Source organism: Phocoena phocoena, chromosome 4 (assembly GCF_963924675.1).
Source record: "Phocoena phocoena chromosome 4, mPhoPho1.1, whole genome shotgun sequence".
Lineage (NCBI taxonomy): Eukaryota > Metazoa > Chordata > Mammalia > Artiodactyla > Phocoenidae > Phocoena > Phocoena phocoena.
The window spans coordinates 62,920,425-62,938,523 of NC_089222.1; the positions used below are offsets into that span (position 1 = coordinate 62,920,425).

The following is an 18,099-nucleotide window of genomic DNA, read 5'->3' on the forward strand; positions in this document are numbered from 1 at the left end:
GAGAGAGAGAGAGAGAGAGAGAGAGAGAGACTGCGGCCCTTCGGCTCCCCGTCCCACCCCGCCCCTGCTATCCCTTGCTGGGCTGGGGACACACAGAAGGATGCTGGCCCTTTAAACCCTTGCTCCCCACCCAGAGCATCTTCCATCTCTCCACCCGCGCCACTTCCAACAGCTGGCAGCCGCGGGGAGCCCCGGGGGGCCGGCAGGTACTGGGGTGGCGGTGAGGCCCGGGAGGGTGTGATGGAACAGCTGCGACACTACCTCCCCCCCCCCCCCCCCCCCCGCCCCTAGAGGAGCCGGCGGCGGGACTGCTGGGCGCCCGTAGCTCCAGTTAAACATTAACCCTCCGCTCCCCGGGTCCCCGTGCTGCCTGGAGCTGCGCTCCGCTCCGGCTTCCCAGGTAACCGGCGAAGATGCCCATCCCGCCACCCCCGCTGCCTCCCTCCCCTCGCCACCTGTCCGCCGGGCCGGGCTCAGCCTCGCGCCCCCTGCAGGTCCGCGTCCCAGCGCCGGAGTTAGAGCCTCCCCGCCTGCTTTCAGGAGGGTGGGGCGGAACGCCCTGAACTCACGCCGCGCGCCCCTCATCGAGCACCCCCTCCACCAGAGGCACCATGCCCGGCCTGTACTGCCCCTCCAGCTGGACGCCGCTGCCGCTCACGGACTCCTGGGTTCGGGCCTGCGCCAATGGACCCTGCCTCAGCCTGCGGGCCCGGCTCACCTACCACAACCCACAGCCGCAGCCTGTGGACGGTGAGGCCCGGGCGGGGGCACAGGGTGGTGGCCAGCGCAAGCCTAGCAAGGTCCGACATCGCCTGTGCCCCCCTCCCGCCCCAGGCGTGTTTGTGTACCCGCTGGCCGAGGCCGAAGTGGTTTCGGGCTTCGAGGCGGAGGCCGCCGGACGGCGCGTCTCCTTCCAGCTGCAGAGCCGGCGCCGCTCGCAGGACGCCTGCTGCCGCGCGGTGGGCCCCGCACTGGGGGCCTCAACACCCCGCCGCTGTGCGCAGGGTGAGTCCAGGGCGCTTCCCGCCCCATCTCCCTGAAAGCAGCCGCACTTTAGTTCCTGCACCCGCTCTGCATCCCGCCCCTCTCTGTCCCCCCTCCAGCCACTGTTTTTTTCATTCATTGATTCATCCCTTTATTCCACAGTCGAGGACTGGGCCCCTGACGTGGGCCAGGTGCTGGGGGAATGTGAACCAGGCCTGACCCGAGGTTTGCAGCCAGGTAGATAGACAAGGCAGGCAGTCCACACGTCTCTCTCTCCCCCTGGAGCTTTAGCTCCTGAGCCTGGGACGGGGTTTTGGTCATCTCGGAGTCCCAGAATCCCAGCATCTGGCACAAAATGTAGCACAAAGAGGATCAGTGAGTGCTGGGTGAGGGGATGGAAGCCCACCCCTCTGCTAGGTTTTCTGGCTTGCACTTCATTCCTTTATTTATTTGTACATTCACTTGATTCCTGCACATGGGATTTACCATCTGGGTGAGAAGAGGAACAGAATTCAGTGGTGTTGAGAGTTGGCACAAGCCCAGCAGGTAGTTAGAGGCCAGAGTGAGCTCTAGGCTGAGGCCTCAGGAAAATTCCAGAAGGAAGTGGAGCCAGCATTTGACTGAAAGGAAGGGTTGGATGTAGTGATATGGAGAGGAGAGGAAAGGCACCCCAGGCAGGGGCAATCGTGTAAGCAAAGGTTTCGAAGTAAGTTATACTGGGTGATGGTAATAAAATACCTCATGTTTATAGTGATTCACAGTTGACAAAGCCCAGTCACTGATGTCACCTCATATGAATCCAGAGAGGTATGTAATGCAAGTGTTGTTCTCCTTCCCCCTTTTATAGGTGACAAAAGTAACAGCAGCAGTCTCTTAAACATTGGATGCTTCATGTATATCATCTCATTCATTCCTCACCGCAGTCCTTGACATATAATTATGACCCCCATTTTATAAATGAGGAAACCAAGGCTCCTCTAAACAAGAGAGTTACCAAAGGATAGAATTAGAAATCACAGAGTGGAGACTCAAAACCTGACACTGTGCTCTCTTCACTGTATCAGACTGTCCCAAGCCTCAGCTGCCTGGGATGGAAGCCCCTTTCTTCCTTCTTACCTTCCTTTTTTTCCTTCCAATTTTTTCTTCCCTTCATTTATTCAGCAAGTATTTTTCAAAAGAATGGGTAAATGATTATTGTGGAGAAATGAGGTGAAGTAGGGCTGTAAAGGTAGTCTGGGGCCAGACCATGTAGGGCCTTGACCATCACTGTATACACCTGGCCATTTTCCCTTTAGCAGCAGTGGTGATGCCCATGGCTCCACCCGTGCCCAAACAAACCGAGATCTAAGTAAAATGACGTGCTTGGTATGTAAGTGTCCTCTAGCTAGCTTCCAAATAGATTACAGTTCCTGAATTCCTCTTGGGTAGAAAATTCTGGAGCCACACCTAGTGGGCAGTGGGGAGTCCGTGACTGTTCATGAGTGGGGAATTTGTGAGCAGGTGGGTACCAGGCTATGGGAGATGTCAGCGAGGGTTCTTTAGGAAGATGAGGCCCAAGGGTTGAACACGCTGGAGCAGGTAAAGAAAGAGAGGTGGAGGGTATGAGTCCCCCAGGACCTTAGGGGTGGTGTGGACATGCCCCCTTCTCCTCAGCCCTCTATTAGCAGTGATGTCACTGCTGCCTTTCCTAATGACAGCCAGCTCCTTCTACCATCAACCTCCCTCTCCTTCAACCATCGTTCATCTCATGCCTCCATCCTGCATCACCAGTGCATTAGCCCAGCATCCCTCCAACCTCACAAAATCCTCCTTGCCCAAGCTCCCCTGATTCAGTGCCTGCTCCCACCCCCAGATTCTCCCATCTCGTCTGCTTCCAGCCCCCTCTGACCCCTTTCCTCACTCATCATAGGTCATCTTGTCTTGGATCTGGCCCAGGCCCGGTCCACACTGGTGCTGCCCACAGGCCTCATCGCCGCAGCCGGCACCATGACAGTGACCCTGCGCAGCAGCCGGGAGCTGCCCTCCAGGCCTGACGGGGTGCTGTGCGTGGCCCTGCCCTCCGTGCTCACCCCTCTGGCCCCGCCAGGCCCGCTGGGGCCCCCCAGGCCTCCGGGGCTCTGTGACGACAGGTTGGGCCTATGGTGATTCTCTTCGTCCCTCCCTCGGCTTCTCTGGGTCTAGTGCGGGTGAGGGGGCTTTGGCAGGGTGCCCCGGAGGATGGGCAGGGTGGGGAAGGGCTGAGGCCAGTCAGCCAGAGGGGCTAGGGGCCCTGGTAGTGACCCTCCTTGTGTTCCTTTCCAGCCCCACCAGCTGCTTCGGAATGGGCAGCCCTGAGGGGGATGGACTGGCCTGGGAGGAGCCAGCTGCCCCTCTGGACGTGTTCTCAGGCCCTGCCCGTTGCCCGGCCCCATACACCTTCTCCTTCGAGATGCTGGTGACTGGGCCATGCCTGCTCGCAGGTGGGTGCCCCTCCCAGCATAGGTGACTGGGAAATAACTGAAGGCTCAGGGATGGGAGGAACACAGGACAAAAAGAAGACAGGGACCTAAGCCTTAGGAACCTCTAGTCTCACAGTGGGATCACCCCCTGGCCACTTCCACACAACAAACACACCCCTAGGTTTGTCGGTGTCATTTATTTATATCCCACTCCACTCGCCAATGAGAAGAGGGATGCTTACAATGAGACCAGTCCAAGTGATGAATTTGAGTTTTCTTGTGCACGAGGTGGACCAGGACATTAAATCAGCAGTTGGTTGATATAGAACTGTTTGGCCAGGCAGGATGCACCTGGGAATTCTGCTCCCAGTCCATGAAAGCAGGTAAATCCCCGCTTGCCCACTCCATAGCTTGGACTCTGAGAGCTGAGCTCAATCAGCCATGATCCCGGCCCCCAGCACTCTTGCCTAGGAAGGTGATAGTTGTGCTCTTAGTACTGGCTTGGGGTGGGGCAATTATCACCTCTCCCTGCCTCTACATCCCTCAGGCCTGGAGAGCCCCTCTCATGCTCTGCGGGCAGATGCTCCCCCTCATGCCAGCTCTGCAGCCACCATCTGTGTCACACTGGCAGAGGGCCACCACTGCGACCGGGCCTTGGAGATCCTGCTGCACCCCAGTGGTGAGAGACTGGGACACACAGTAGGCCAGCTCTGACCTGCTTCAGGACCACCTCATTTGTGAGGGTGGGCCTGGTGGTACAGGGAGGCCGGACCGGCAAAGTTCTCCCAGGACAGTGGGCCTGAGCAGTTGGGGTCTAGAGACAGGGACTTCCCTGACAGAGCTGTGTCCCCTTCTCCCCAGAGCCCCACCAGCCACACCTGATGCTGGAGGCCGGCAGCCTGAGCTCAGCAGAATATGAGGCCCAGGTGAGGGCCCGCCGGGATTTCCAGAGGCTGCAGCGAAGGGACAGTGAGGGGGACCGGCAGGTATGGCTGCCTGGGGTCCTGGCCTGGCCCCTGGTCCCACTTCTGGCTGTGTTAGTGCAGGAGGAGAAGGCGAGCAGGCTTACGTTGGGATGGGCAGGGGGCTTCTGCTCTCAGCAGGAGCTCTCAGTAGCTGCCACTACCCTCCCAGAGGACTGATGAGTATTTTCACAGGAGGGCCCACTCAAGTGTCCCTGGAACGTGTCTCGGAGGATTGGGGGTAGGACTGACCTAGGCAGAGGACAGCCACTTGTCTCTGCCCTTGCTTTTATTCAGATGACTACAAAAGGGTGCCCCCTCTGGGTGGACTGGATTGAAAAAGTCTCCGGGGCTAGGTCCTGCTGCCAGCCTAGGTCGGAGCTGCACTCAGCCTGGCCCAGGATGACTTGCGGCTCCCGTGCTCAGGTGTGGTTCCTGCAGCGACGCTTCCACAAGGACATCCTGCTGAACCCCGTGCTGGTGCTCAGCTTCTGCCCGGACCTGAGCTCCAAGCCTGGACACCTGGGCACAGCTACTCGGGAGCTCCTCTTCCTGTTGGATGGCAGCAGCATGGCACACAAGGCCTGTGGGAGCACGGTGTGGGCAGGCCTGGGGTTAGGTGCAGCAGTGGGTCTGAGGTGGGCTGGGGGGCAGCCTCCCGAAGACACACACACACACACACACCTCTCTCTCCTTCTCATGCTCATACATACATGCATTTCTCCCAGATTCCAAGAGCCTCTTTCATATGTAAAGTTACATTCAGTCACACCAAATCTCAAACCCAAGGATTCACATACACCTCCAGGGTCACATACACAATCATCTCTCATACAGAGTCTCCCTCACATGCCAGGGTCTCACTCACAGTCTCACACACACAGGGCCTCACCCAGATTACCCCTCATTTTACACACGGCCTGGAGAAAGCAAGCAATCTGGCATCCCTTGTTCTCTACCGGTGCCAGTGGGGCCTGCCTCACCCTGCCCTCCCTGGCTCTCCCCAGGATGCCCTCGTTTTGGCTGTGAAGTCGCTCCCGCCCCAGACGCTCATCAACCTGGCCACGTTTGGCACATTGGTGCAGCCCCTCTTCCCAGAGAGCCGGCCTTGCAGTGACGTGAGTGTGGCCCGGAGCTTTGGTGGCCTAGCCAGAGGCGTCTCAGCCAGTGTGGCCCAGCCCATGTCCTTTTCCTCCAGGAAGCTGTGAAGCTGATCTGCGAGAGCATTGAGATGCTGCAGGCTGCGGGCGGCCCGCCGGACGTGAGGTCTGCGCTGGACTGGGCCCTTGGGCAGCCCCAGCACAGGGCCTACCCTCGGCAGCTGTTCCTGCTCACCGCTGCCTCGCCCATGGCTGCTGCGACCCACCAAACCCTGGAGCTCATGAGGTGGCACAGGGGGGCAGCCAGGTAGGATGGAGTGGGCAGAGGCAGGATCCTGAGATTGGCCTCCCAAAGAGGCTCCGGAAGGTCACGGCTGCTCCCCTTCTCTTGTCAGGTGCTTCTCCTTTGGGCTGGGGCCTGCCTGCCGCCAGCTGCTGCAGGGTCTGTCTGCCCTCAGCAGGGGCCAGGCCTACTTCCTGAGGTCTGGGGAAAGGCTGCAGCCCATGGTGAGCTTGAGCCTGGGCCCTGTTCCCTAGTCGTCTAAGTCCTCCTCCCAAGTTGCACTGAGTCTGAAACAGAACCTGGTCAGGTCGTGGGGTCTCCAGGCACCCTGCTGTGGGGTGCTGCAGGGGGCTGGAAGTGTGGGGGACATGGCCTCTGACTGCTCCCCAAATCTTGCTCTCAGTTTTGTCCGGGTACTAAGCCATATCTTTGAAAAGTCTTGCCTTATCCACGTGGCACAGTTCAGGCCAGGAGAAGCACCGAGCCCTGAGCACTGAACACTCAGTCCCCTTGCTTGTTCCTACCTCCATTCCTTCCCCCAACCCCAGCCGGACCCTGCTCCCCTCAGCCAGGGGCTGGGTAGATGGCATCAGCAGAAGGGCAGCCTTCCCACTCTGTTGGCTGTGTGGCACCTCTTTCTCTCCCATGGCCTCCCTCTGGTCACTCCTCACAGCTGGTGCAAGCCCTGCGGAAAGCACTGGAGCCCGCGTTGAGCGACATCTCTGTGGACTGGTTTGTGCCCGATGCGGTGGAGGCACTGCTGACGCCCCGGGAGATCCCAGCGCTCTATCCTGGGGACCAGCTGCTCGGTTACTGCTCACTCTTCAGGGTGGATGGCTTCCGGTCCCGCCCCCTAGGGGTAAGCCTGGGCTGGGGTGTGGGAGGTGGGCCTGGGATGGCTGAAGCCCCTGCATCTCTGCAAAACCCATTTCCTATTCCCTGTGCCTCTCTCTGCCAAACGCTCCTACTGCTACCCACTAGACCTCCTTAGAGACGATACTGGGTCCCTCAAGGTGACTGCAGCCTGCCTCCCTCAGGACAGGCTGTCCTGTAAAGTGCTACCCTTGGTCACTAAAGCACCCAGTTACAGGGAACAGCGCCAGCATTAGTTTCAAGGTTTTTGTTGAAACTTGCTCATTACTTCACACAGTGCCTGCAAAAAGCACCATCTGGGTTATTTCCTGTAACATTCAGGGACAGACAGAGATTGTCTAAATGAAATCTCAAATCCCAACTCTGCCATGTACTAACTATTTGATTTTGGACAAGTCACTTAACCTCTCTGAGCCCATTTCCTTGTACTGATTTTTTTCATAAGGTTGTAATTAGAAGTCATAACATGTGTGCTCTTGATAGGATACTTGACACATAGGAGGAGTTGGATAAATGATTGTTATTTTTATTATGAAAAGCTTTATCTCTCTAGAACCAAGCATGCTTCCTACTTTTTGATCAGGAGAGCTGTATAATGGACTGTTTGTCTTTTTCCCTGGCTGCCAGGAAGCTCAGGGCCAAACCTGAAGCTCAGCCACAGCATCTCTAGTAACCCGATGGTCAGCATGTATGCTTCCTCTTTCCTTAGTACTGGGCTTTCACTTCTGGTTTATTATCTTTATCGCCTCTTGCAGTGAGTCATCTTAAATCCTGTTTGGAAAGAGGTAGTGTATAACTATAATCAGTTGTTGTTTTTTTTCCCCCAATGTCTATCCGTCTCCAGGGCCAAGAGCCTGGCTGGCAGAGCTTGGGCAGCTCCGTGTTCCCATCCCCAGAGGAAGCACCATCTGCCACCAGCCCTGGCACTGAGCCCACTGGCACCTCAGAGCCACTGGGAACAGGCACTGTGTCAGCAGAGCTGTCCAGCCCGTGGGCTGCTGGGGACTCAGATCGGAGTGAGTGCCTCAGTGTATGTGTGTTGGAGGAGGAGTGGGCAGTGGGAGGGGCCAGGGCTGGGATCTATTCTCCTGCCTCCCAATAGGTACTGATGCTCTGACAGACCCAGTCACGGACCCTGGACCTAACCCCTCTTCTGACACAGCCATATGGCGCCGCATCTTCCAGTCCTCGTACATCCGGGAGCAGTATGTGCTTACCCACTGCTCTGCCAGCCCAGAGCCAGGCCCAGGCTCCACAGGCAGCAGCGAGTCCCCTGTCTCCCAGGGCCCTGGGTCCCCCGAAGGCAGTGCTCCCCTGGATCCCCCTTCTCAGCAGGGCTGCCGCAGCCTGGCCTGGGGAGAATCTGCTGGCTCCCACTCCTGCCCTCTGCCTCCACCCCCACTGGCTCCAGTCAAGGTGAGATTCAATCCACATCCATCTACCATGTATCCAGCAAATATCTATTGACCATTGGCTGTATGCCATAAATTGTGCAGTGGTTACTCTTAAGTCTACCTGAGGAAATAGATGGGTAATGATGGTATAATGTATAGTGATGATACCATGCAACATACATTGATGAGCACAGGGATGTGACTTTATGGGGGTTCAGAGTCAAGGTGACTAACCCTGTCTGAGGGAGTCAGGAAAGCAAGAGTCACCTCTGGAAGAATAAGAAGTTAGCTAGGCAGAACGGGAGAAGACATGAATAAAAACAGACAAGCAATAACCTCAACTGAGACATAGGCATGGAGTGAGATGACGATGGGAAGGGGGTCAGGCGCCAGGAGTCTGGCCTCACCCCTAAGGGTGGTGAGCAGCCATCCAGGGTTCCAGACAAAGGGGCATGTGGCCAGCTGTGTATGTATGTCTGATGGCCAGGAGCTCTGCATTCCTTGACCACTGGACCCCCCACCACCTTCACACATGCAGACTGGGGCCTTCAGTGCTGAGGTGCTGGGCCGTCGACGCAGAGCAGCTCTAACTGGCCGAAGCCTCTCATCACCCCCAGGCCGGGTGAACTCAGTCCCTGGCCATCTCCGGCCATCTCCCTCTCTGGGTGTAGCACCAGATGGGCCAGGCCCTGAGCCAGGGCAGCTGCTGGGACAGGGCCTGGATGACTCAGGTAAGGGTTATGGGGAGCCGGGTTCTGACACCAAGTAGACCTTGGGGAGGTGGAGCCCAGGGCACCCCACTGCCCCTGCTCCTACCATCGTCTCTCCCCAGGAAACCTGCTCTCCCCAGCCCCCATGGACTGGGACATGTTGATGGAACCATCCTTCTTGTTCACGGCTGTTCCCCCCAGTGGGGAGTTGGCCCCTCCAGCAATACCACTGCATCCCCAGCCTCCGCGCTGCCATGTGGTGATCCGGGCCCTGTGCGGGGAGCAGCCTATGAGCTGGGAGGTGGGCGTTGGGCTGGAGATGCTGTGGGGGCCTAGGGATGCTGGCTCACTGCCTCCGTCACCCCCTGAAAGCGGAAATGCTTGGGACCAAGCACTCCATCGACTGACAGCGGCTTCTGTGGTCCGGGACAACGAGCAGCTGGCTCTCCGAGGACGGGGCGAGACCAGGGCTGACCGGGGTGAGTTGCTGGTGGCCCCAGTCAGGGCTCAAGGAGCCTTTATGGGACAGAGAGTGGCAGAGGCATAGGTCTGTGGGGTCACTCGCTATACCTCACCTTGCTCACAAGTGATTTGAGGCGGCTCACCCACATTGTTAAGAAAAAAAAATTAGCAGGGCAATGGGGAAAAAAGGGATAATAAAAGGAAGCAGAGAATGAGATTATATCAAAGATGCACACCATGAGGTTTTGTGCCCTTGCAAGCATGGGACCCCAAACTGGCAAGCTTCCTAGCAGCCAACAGAGAGGGAATTTCATCTTGTAATGATTCACAGTGCCCATAACATAAAAACAAATCTGTCATTTAGGAAGATTATTAAAATTAAGTAAAGTTAAAATGTCAGTTCTTCAGTTGCACTAGCCACACTTCAAATGCTTAATAGGCACATGGGACTAGTGGCTACTATACTGGATCATGCAGATGTAGAACATTTCCATCGTTGCAGGAAGTTCTGTTGGGCAGTGCTGAAATGAGCAGATGGAAAAGGTACCACAGTCAATGCCTCCTCTGGGCTGTATCCAGAATGTTGAATTTGTAGGTGGCCGGGGGCCTAGTCCTGGTACAATGTGGTTGAGTGTTCAGCCTAACCACTTCTTGTCAAAGCTGAGGAGTCTGAGCTGACCCCAAGAAGGAACTCCACTCTGTTCAAAAGTGGACAGAAGGCTGGGAATTCCCTGGTGGTCCAGTGGTTAGGACTCGGTGCTTTCACTGCTGGGGCCCAGGTCCAATCCTTGGTCGGGGAACTACTAAGATCCCGCAAGCCTGGAGGCACGGCCAAAAAAACCCAAAAATGTGTACAGAGGGAGAAGCTATGGGAGCACTGAGATTTTTTCTGTGAAGCCCTTTGTAGAGAGTGGGTGCTGGGAGCACACCCCCCCTCCCAGTCAACATGTGGCCCCTTGGTTTGTTTTTTGTTTTTTTTAATTTTATTTATTTTTGCTGTGTTGGGTCTTCGTTTCTGTGCGAGGGCTTTCCCTAGTTGCGGCAAGTGGGGGCCACTCTTCATCGCGGTGTGCGGGCCTTTCACTATCGCGGCCTCTCTTGCTGCAGAGCACAGGCTCCAGATGCGCAGGCTCAGTAATTGTGGCTCACGGACCTAGTTGCTCAGCGGCATGTGGGATCTCCCCGGACCAGGGCTCAAACCCATGTCCCCTGCATTGGCAGGCAGATTTTAAACCACTGCGCCACCAGGGAAGCCCGGCCCCTTGGTTTTGCAGGTCATGCCCGGAGGCCCTGGCTCCGAGCCCTTCAGACAAGCAAGGTCAGCTCTGCCCCTTCCTGCTTCACCTGCCCTGTAGCTGTGGATGCTACCACCAGAGAGGTCCTACCTTCAGCCCTGCAGGTGCACAGTTCAGGTAGGTAAGGTCCCTTCCAGGTGACCTCCCAGGTGCGGGTTCCCATCTCACTGGCCACCCTCTGAGACATACCCCACCCCTGTCTTCTGTGCCCCTGCAGAGCCAGCCGAACCCCCAGGCACCCCTCCTGCCTCTCAAGGTCATCTAGATGCAGCTCCTCTGCCCACAGCCGTCCACTCTAAAGGTAACACTCAAATTTGGGTAAATGGTAGGGACCAACCAGGCTTAGGGACCACCACTGAATGGCTCCAGTTCAGGACTTAAGGGAGGCTCTCTGGCAGGCGGCTGGGAGCCGGACCAAATTGGCAACTCCAGTTCTGCTTTGGGGGACCGCGCAGCCCCCATCAGAGGTCCTCATCGTCTGCCCCCCGAGCCTCCCTCTCGGCTCAGCCTGGGCCGTCAGAAGGCCAGAGGCCCAGACAGCAATAGACTCTGCAGCCCCAACACGGGCCAAGCCAGTGACAGCAACAGTGAAGGCAGCAACCATGACTACCTGCCCTTGGTGAGGACTCGGGAGGTGGAGGGTGGCGCTGCCAGGGCCAGGGCGCTGTCTCAGCTCGATTCTCCCCCCACCTCCTCTCTCCTCAGGTGCGCCTGCAGGAGGCACCTGGCTCCTTCCGCCTAGACGCGCCCTTCTGCGCAGCAGTGCGCATCCCGCGGGAGCGCCTGTGCCGCGCCTCGCCCTTCACTGCGCATCGCACCAGCCTTAGCCCCACCTCGGCCTCCTCTCCCTGGGCACTTCTAGGCCATGGTGCTGGCCAGGGTGACAGTGCCACGGCCTCTTGCAGCCCATCCCCCAGCTCGGGCTCCGAGGGTCCAGGCCAGGTGGACAGTGGCCGGGGCTCAGACACCGAGGCCTCGGAGGGGGCGGAAGGGCCTGGTGGTGCCGACCTGCGGGGCCGGACTTGGGCCACTGCTGTGGCGCTTGCGTGGTTGGAGCACCGCTGTGCCGCGGCCTTCGGTGAGTGGGAACTGGCGGCAGCTAAGGCTGACTGTTGGCTGCGGGCCCAGCACCTGCCCGATGGCCTCGACCTGGCCAACCTCAAGGCCGCAGCCCGGGGTCTCTTCCTGCTGCTGCGCCACTGGGACCAGAACCTGCAGCTGCACCTGCTGTGCTACAGCCCAGCAAACATGTGAGGGTCACCGGTTGCTCTGGCTGGCACCCCCCAACAAACTCAAGTCACTGCCACCCAGAGCCGGCCTCTTGGTGCTGGGAAGGGGTGGGCTGGTGACAGTCCGCCCCTACTGCTGCTCATTCCCTTCACAAATCCTCTTGCCCCACAGAAAGTGCCTGCCTGTGCTCTCTCCTGCTCCTTCCGCCCCATGCCCCTTCCCCTCTGAGCTCTGTGCAGTGCAGTAGAAGGGGAGAGAGCCACAGTCCCTAAATCCTACACAATAAAGTGCCTCTTAGGACTGTCTGAATGAGTTCTTTATCTGCTGCGTGCCTGTCCCTCACAGCTTGGTCCAGGTACCTCCATGTAGGCTGCACAGAAGTGGACTTCATAAAGTTTATTGGGAAGGGCACACAGTCCATCCCCATCCAGGGTCCTGAGAATAGACTGGAGGGGAAGAGATGGATCTCAGTGGGCTTTCTTGCTGTGCTGGATGGTCTTGGGGAAAGGCTGGGGGCCCAGCCAGAGCTGCAGCAGGATGACAGCATGGCACATGTGCAGGGCACCAGAGCTGCAGGACGTGGATGGGTATGTGTTCCAGGAGAGCTCAATGAGCCCCAGCACCAGCAACCTGGAGATGAGAAATAAGCTCCAGGTCCGTCCAGGTTCTAGGCCTGCAGCACTTCAGCTCACCCCCTGCCCCTCCGTGGTCACAGTCTTGGGATGAGGAGCTCCCTACCCCTTCCCACGCCCCCAGGTTGTCCCAGCTGGTACCTGAGCAGGTGTGTGAGCCAGCGTGCAGGCGTGGCCCACAGGAGGTAGGGCAGTGTGTGGAAATACCAGACGTAGAACTGGTAGTGAAGGGAGCGGCTGAAGCAGATGCCAATGAAGTTGGAGGTGAAGAGGGCAGAAACAATCTGTATACAGTGGTCAAGGCCAAGGGCAGGAGCAGAAGGGGTAGGGAGGTTTCAAAGCAGAGGGACAAAAGTTTTGGGGTCAGATAGCCCCTTGGCTCTGCTGTTCCTAGATGCATACCTTTGGGCAAGTTTCTTAACCTCTCTGGACCTATTCCTCAGTCTGATGTGGAGGCAGTAATATCTAGAGCCCTAACGCCTAACGAGGCATCACTTACTAGCTATGTGACCTTGGCAAATTACTTAACTTCTTAAAGCCCTAATTTTCCCATCTTTAAAATCTGTAAAGTGAGGATAAAACAGAGTCTCTTGTGAGCTTTAAATGTTAGAATGTATGTAAACCGCTTAGGGCAGCACCAGGCAGAGAGTGAGCACTCATAATGGTAACTCAATAATATTTAGAATAAAGAATAAACAATGCTTAAATATGTAAAGTGCTCAGCACAGTATGGTAAGAGCTCTACGAATGGGCCCTGTAGCTATTACTGCTAACTCCTTTTCCCTCTCCCAGGTCACCAGCCATGCAGGGCTAGTTGACAAGGACCCCAACTTCAGCTGGAGAGGGCAAGACTTACCTTCCCATGATTTAAAGGATATGGTTGGGTGTGAGGGGCTGGAGTGGAACCTTCCTTTTGGAGGGATCCTTCAGCAGTGACAGGATACTTTCCCCTGTCCTGGGGAGAAGCCATTGAGATATTTATCAAGCCCCCAATGTGGGCCAAGCGGAGCTCAACATCTCCCCATGCAGCCCCTAAGGCCTAGGCCCTTCACTCCTTCCCCCATGTCTGCTCATGAAATTGCTCCCCTTTCTCACCTGTGCCACCTGCAGAGGGCAAAGAGCAAGAGCAGGGTGAGGTGGGCAGTCAAAAGTGCCAGGTGGAAGGCACGATGCAGGAAGAGGGCCTCGGGGAGGAAGCGCCAGTTCACTGTCCAGCGGAAGAGAAACTGGCGGCCAAGGTCAAAGGAGCGGGATACATAGCCGACGGGGTTCTCCAGCAGGAAGGGTAGCCCCAGCACCACCTGAGGATGGGTGTGATGTCAACAGAGCTGCCCAGGCTCACCCTCAGCCTCATGCTAATCACTGAGAGGAGGGGGAACAGGGTATAGGTCTCAGAGGATCCCTAACTCCCACTAGGAATAGCAAGAAAGCCGGCTCACCCACCCAGACAAGAGCTTTGGGCCAAAGAAGCAGGTAATAACAGTGCTTTAAGTTTGGATTCACCAAGTCATAAATGCGCAGAGTTAGAAAGACTCTCAGAGACCATGTAGTTCAACACCCTTGTTTGACAGCTAAAGAAACCAAAGCCTAGAGGTGGTGGCTGCCCAGATCAGAATAAACTCCAAAACTCTGTCTCTTGTCTTTGAGGAAGTCTCAAGGATGAAAGGAGGCCAGACAGAGTGGCCTCCACTTCATTAGAAAGGGGAAAGGGTAAGGAGGGAATACCTGAAGGACAGCACAGATGCCCAGCTTGGGGAGGGCCCCACGGAGGCCAAATTGCCTGAGGAGAAGGAATAGTAACCCAGGGGCGAAGAGCAGCACATTCATCTTCACAGAGACTGCCAGGCTGCAGTGGATAGGGGAGAGGATAGTGGAGATCAGCTCCAGGGCCATGCACTCCACCCAAAGATGTACAGCCCACCATCACCACAGCAACTCCTCCCCTCCCCTGCCAGCAAGCTCCAGGCAGAGGGTGAGCACTCATACTCAGAACTGCTGGAGGGAGGATACGGAAGCCTGGGAGAAGGCTGGGAGTAGGGTGCTCATACCTTGTCTCTACACTCAGACTGAGTGAGCAAATATATATTGAGTATTTAGAAAGTGCAATGACCAACTCCAACAGCAGATGCTGTCTGGAGGAAACAGAGGATGGGAAGAGGGTGTGTGTGTAGGGGGCCTGGGGGTGAAGACTTTCTACACATCCTGGACTCACCTAGTATGGCCCTAACTGACCTACACTGTCTGGCCACTCCCTTACTTCCTCTGCTGCAGAAAATTGGGGAGAAAGTGATGGAATACAGAAAATGAAAGAGGGGGCCAGAAGGGAGGGGTGTTGACCTGAAACAGCAGCAGCCCCAGCTCCAGCGCTGGGCCAGCAGGAGGTTGATACTGAGGAAGAGCAGCACCATGGCCACTGGATCGTTGAAGAGCCGCAGCACAAAGATAGAGTGGACACGGTAAGAGGCGCAGCACATGAAGAAAAAGACGAAGGGAGGTACCTGAGAGGTGGGCACAGTGGGGAAAAAGGTCAGCTCACCAACCCTGAACCATCCCCACTCCCCAGCCCTCCCAGTTTGGGGCCCCCTGTTCCTGGTAGTGAGGACTCACCTTGCAGGTCTGGTGGTAAATCAAGAAGACAAGCAGCAAAGTGGCCAGGTAGAGCACAGCGAAGATGTGCTGGGCCATGCGGATGTCAGTGCCCCGGCCAGTGGCATAGTATAGCCCCATGAAGATGTACACAAAGCCGGCTGGGTACCTGGAAGAGGAGAAAGAACGTGAGTCTGGGTCAAGCTATCCGGCCTTGCATCCAGTCAGCCCCTCCCATCCTCACTGAACAGCCGATCCCCACTCACACAAGAGGTCCAGTGTCACCCCGCAGTTGAGTATAGTCATAGGTGCCATTGATGACGCCCTCCACCTCAGCCATGTAGGCTTTCCAATCAATCTCTGTATCTGGAAAACGACAGGATGGTGTGGTTACTTCCAGGTTCAGAATTTCTCTGCCTCAGCCCATCAAAGCACAGAGTTCGAGCTCATCCTCGGGACTTCTATCATAACCCCTTCTCTAAAGGCCTATCTGACATTCTCTGGGTGAACACAGGTATCTCAAACTCAAACATGTCTGTAATGGAACTCATAACCTTCCACTCCAAATCTGCTCCCCTTCCTGGGTTCCATTAACCTCTCAGCTGCTCAAGTCACAAACCTGGGAAACACCTTTGATACTTCCTTTTCTTTCATTTCCAACCCCCAGTCACCAAGTCCTGCCTATTCTTTTTTTTTTTTTTTTGCGGTACGCGGGCCTCTCACTGTTGTGGCCTCTCCCGTTGCGGAGCACAGGCTCCGGATGCACAGGCTCAGTGGCCATGGCTCACGGGCCTAGCCTCTCTGCAGCATGTGGGATCTTCCCGGACTGGGGCATGAACCCGTGTCCCCTGCATCGGCAGGTGGACTCTCAACCACTGTGCCATCAGGGAAGTCCCCTGCCTATTCTTTATCCTAAATATCTCTACTATCTCATCCTTCTCTGCTATCATGCACTCAAATTTGGGCCTAACATAATCTCTAGCCACAATGGTGCAAGAGCTCCCTAACTAGGCTCCCAGCTTCCACTTTCACCCCACTACAATATATTTTCCACCCTGCAACCGGAGAGCTCATCCTATAATAGAAATCATATCACATTTCTCTGCTTAAAACTCTTCAATGATTCCCCAAGGCTCTTAAGATAAAGACCAAATTCTATTCTTCCCATTTTTAGAAGATGAAATTATGAATTAATAAGGTTAAGTGACTAGCTCAAGAACACTGAGCTAGGAAGGGTAGAGTTGAGATTGGAACACATGGAGCTCTAAATTCTTAACCACCATGCTAACTACCTCCTTAACACAGCTTACAGATTCCTTCATGATCTTGTCTCGACTTCTGCAATCTCATCTCTTAGTACTACCCTCACTTGATTTCTGTGTTCCAGCTCTGAAAAAATTCTTTCAGTTCCTCAAAGGAAATAGACTTTCTCTTTTGACAGGAGCTCTTTGATACAGGATTCTCTCTGCCTAGAGTACTCTTCCCCCCGCCCACACACCCCTTTTGTCTCTTTCCTCAAGGAACTAGCTCTTATCTTTCGAGGAGGACTCTCTCGGAAGCCTTCTCTGACTCCTCAAGTCTGCATTAAGTGCCCTCCTATGTCCTTTATAGCACCCTGTCTACCACCATCATGATGAATATGATGTGTTGTAATTTTCTGTTATCTTTGTCCAGACCCACACACGTAAGGAGGAAATATGTCTATCTTTTTCACCACTATACCCTTGGTACCTAGCATAGTGTAAGCCATATAATAAGCACTCAATAAATATGTACTGAATTAATGGTCTTTAGCAAGTAAGCCTTAAGTCCAGTGTTTTCAGCCTGGAGAGGAGTCACCAATAATGCCAAAAGACTCAAACCGTCAGAAAATGCCATCACTGAGAAGAGACTTCCAGACCTCTGAAATGAACAGATGAGAAGATTGAGACCCAGCAAGGGAAGTGACGTGTCCAAAGCCACAGAGACAAATAGCAGCAGCAGCCATTAACTTGGACCCAGGTTTTCTGGGAGGGATTAAGATCGGGTTTGGCTCTCCGCGGAGCAGGATTTGGGTAAAAGATACGAGTCTGCAACTGATGACTGAGTGGATCAGGGGTCTAAGTCTGAGCTCCGAATGTGGGTCCCAGTTTTGGTCGGGGGTTCGGTCCCCCTTCCCACCCTCCTCTCCCCCTCGGCGCACTCACATGCCACCCTGTGAATGACCCAGAAGGTGATGCCCACCTCCGCCAGGCAGAGGCAGGCGGCCACCTTCAGCGTGTAGCGCGGTTCCAGCAGCAGTAGGCGCCGCTCTTGCCAGGCGCGCCGCAGCCACTGCCCGCACAGTCCCACCGCCCGAGCTGCGGGACCTGCCCGGCCACGTTTCCTCAGGCCTGCCGCCATCTTGAAGGTGCGCCGCACTCGCGGGCCCGCTATCCCGGAAGCCCGACCCTTTGGTACTTAGGTTCCGCTTCCCGCGCCGCGTGCCCCAACGGACCGAGGGCTGACTGGAGTTGCCGGAGTCCTTATTTACTCCACTAAAATCTACTTCTTCCACATGTCTCCCCTGATGGACTGCATGCTCCATACGAGCAGGAATAGTCTTACTCCTCAGTACACACAAGAGCTAATGTGGATCGAACGTTTGCCCAGAAAAGTAACGTTCCTGCCCACGCCATGTCGCCCCCCACCTCCTCCGCACCTCCCCCGCCTAGCATAACACTTCGCCTATGTTGGTAATATCTGCGTTCATGCCAGTCTTTCCTGGAGAGCAAGACCTCTGTCCGCGCTACTCCCGCCACCCCCCAGAGCCTTTCGGGTGCTCAAAACTAGGAAGAAATGAATGTTTCATTAATTTTCAGACTTCTTAATGGAAGGAGCCAAACTGAAGATATGAGAGGGGCAATGACGAGCCGGAGTGAGTCTGACACCACGAGTGTGGCTCTCAGAAGTTAGTGAGCAGCGCATCCAGAGGATTCAGGGTCTGGACGATATTATTTTCCTACCCGGAGGATTCTTCCAAGAGCGCTTAGCAGAGGACGGAAGTTCCACGTGTTTATGTTGAGCAACTGCTGGTGCTGGGCGGAGACACAAGGGCCCCGCCTCCTATATGCAGCCATTCCAATTGGCTACATAAGGGGCCAAGCCCCGCCCAGACGTGGGGGCCAGTTG

The 18,099-nt window shown here is 55.9% G+C and overlaps 2 protein-coding genes across 4 annotated transcripts; one reads left to right on the top strand and one right to left on the bottom strand.

Annotated features, from left to right (window-relative positions):
* The first annotated feature begins 611 nt into the window (after window positions 1–611).
* Window positions 612–11,755, top strand: VWA5B2 (von Willebrand factor A domain containing 5B2). 3 transcript variants are annotated; one of them, XM_065876472.1, is made up of 19 exons: window positions 612–750; window positions 835–1,005; window positions 2,894–3,125; window positions 3,286–3,443; window positions 3,970–4,101; window positions 4,284–4,408; window positions 4,811–4,966; window positions 5,392–5,502; window positions 5,583–5,791; window positions 5,880–5,991; window positions 6,441–6,626; window positions 7,485–7,656; window positions 7,743–8,056; window positions 8,573–8,765; window positions 8,867–9,223; window positions 10,481–10,618; window positions 10,719–10,802; window positions 10,876–11,120; window positions 11,207–11,755. In XM_065876472.1, exons 1-19 carry the CDS (start codon window positions 612–614, stop codon window positions 11,753–11,755), a joined length of 3,783 nt encoding a protein of 1,260 aa, XP_065732544.1. The 3 variants fall into 3 exon arrangements, with proteins under 3 accessions (XP_065732544.1, XP_065732543.1, XP_065732545.1); XM_065876471.1 differs by having other exon boundaries at window positions 2,894–3,113; window positions 3,232–3,443; XM_065876473.1 differs by having other exon boundaries at window positions 2,894–3,113.
* A 274-nt stretch (window positions 11,756–12,029) lies between these two features.
* On the bottom strand, window positions 12,030–17,339 carry ALG3 (ALG3 alpha-1,3- mannosyltransferase). Its single transcript, XM_065876608.1, has 9 exons — window positions 17,136–17,339; window positions 15,216–15,315; window positions 14,971–15,118; window positions 14,701–14,861; window positions 14,089–14,209; window positions 13,459–13,664; window positions 13,242–13,318; window positions 12,505–12,649; window positions 12,030–12,361 (listed from the first exon to the last, which is right to left on the bottom strand). Exons 1-9 carry the CDS (start codon window positions 17,329–17,331, stop codon window positions 12,199–12,201), a joined length of 1,317 nt encoding a protein of 438 aa, XP_065732680.1. The 5' UTR covers window positions 17,332–17,339; the 3' UTR covers window positions 12,030–12,198.
* Window positions 17,340–18,099: the final 760 nt, after the last annotated feature.

What these genes read in the sequence shown, in the direction of transcription:
- ALG3 (XM_065876608.1), bottom strand. Translation starts at nt 17,331, where the DNA reads ATGGCGGCAGGCCTGAGGAAACGTGGCCGGGCAGGTCCCGCAGCTCGG. An exon ending in GGTGACACTGGACCTCTTGT is followed by an intron (nt 15,119 to 15,215) that starts GTGAGTGGGGAT and finishes CTCCTCTTCCAG; the next exon opens with GTACCCAGCCGGCTTTGTGT. An exon ending in TTTACCACCAGACCTGCAAG is followed by an intron (nt 14,862 to 14,970) that starts GTGAGTCCTCAC and finishes CCCACCTCTCAG; the next exon opens with GTACCTCCCTTCGTCTTTTT.
- VWA5B2 (XM_065876471.1), top strand. Translation starts at nt 612, where the DNA reads ATGCCCGGCCTGTACTGCCCCTCCAGCTGGACGCCGCTGCCGCTCACG. An exon ending in ACCCCGCCGCTGTGCGCAGG is followed by an intron (nt 1,006 to 2,893) that starts GTGAGTCCAGGG and finishes CACTCATCATAG; the next exon opens with GTCATCTTGTCTTGGATCTG. An exon ending in CGAGACCAGGGCTGACCGGG is followed by an intron (nt 9,224 to 10,480) that starts GTGAGTTGCTGG and finishes TTGGTTTTGCAG; the next exon opens with GTCATGCCCGGAGGCCCTGG.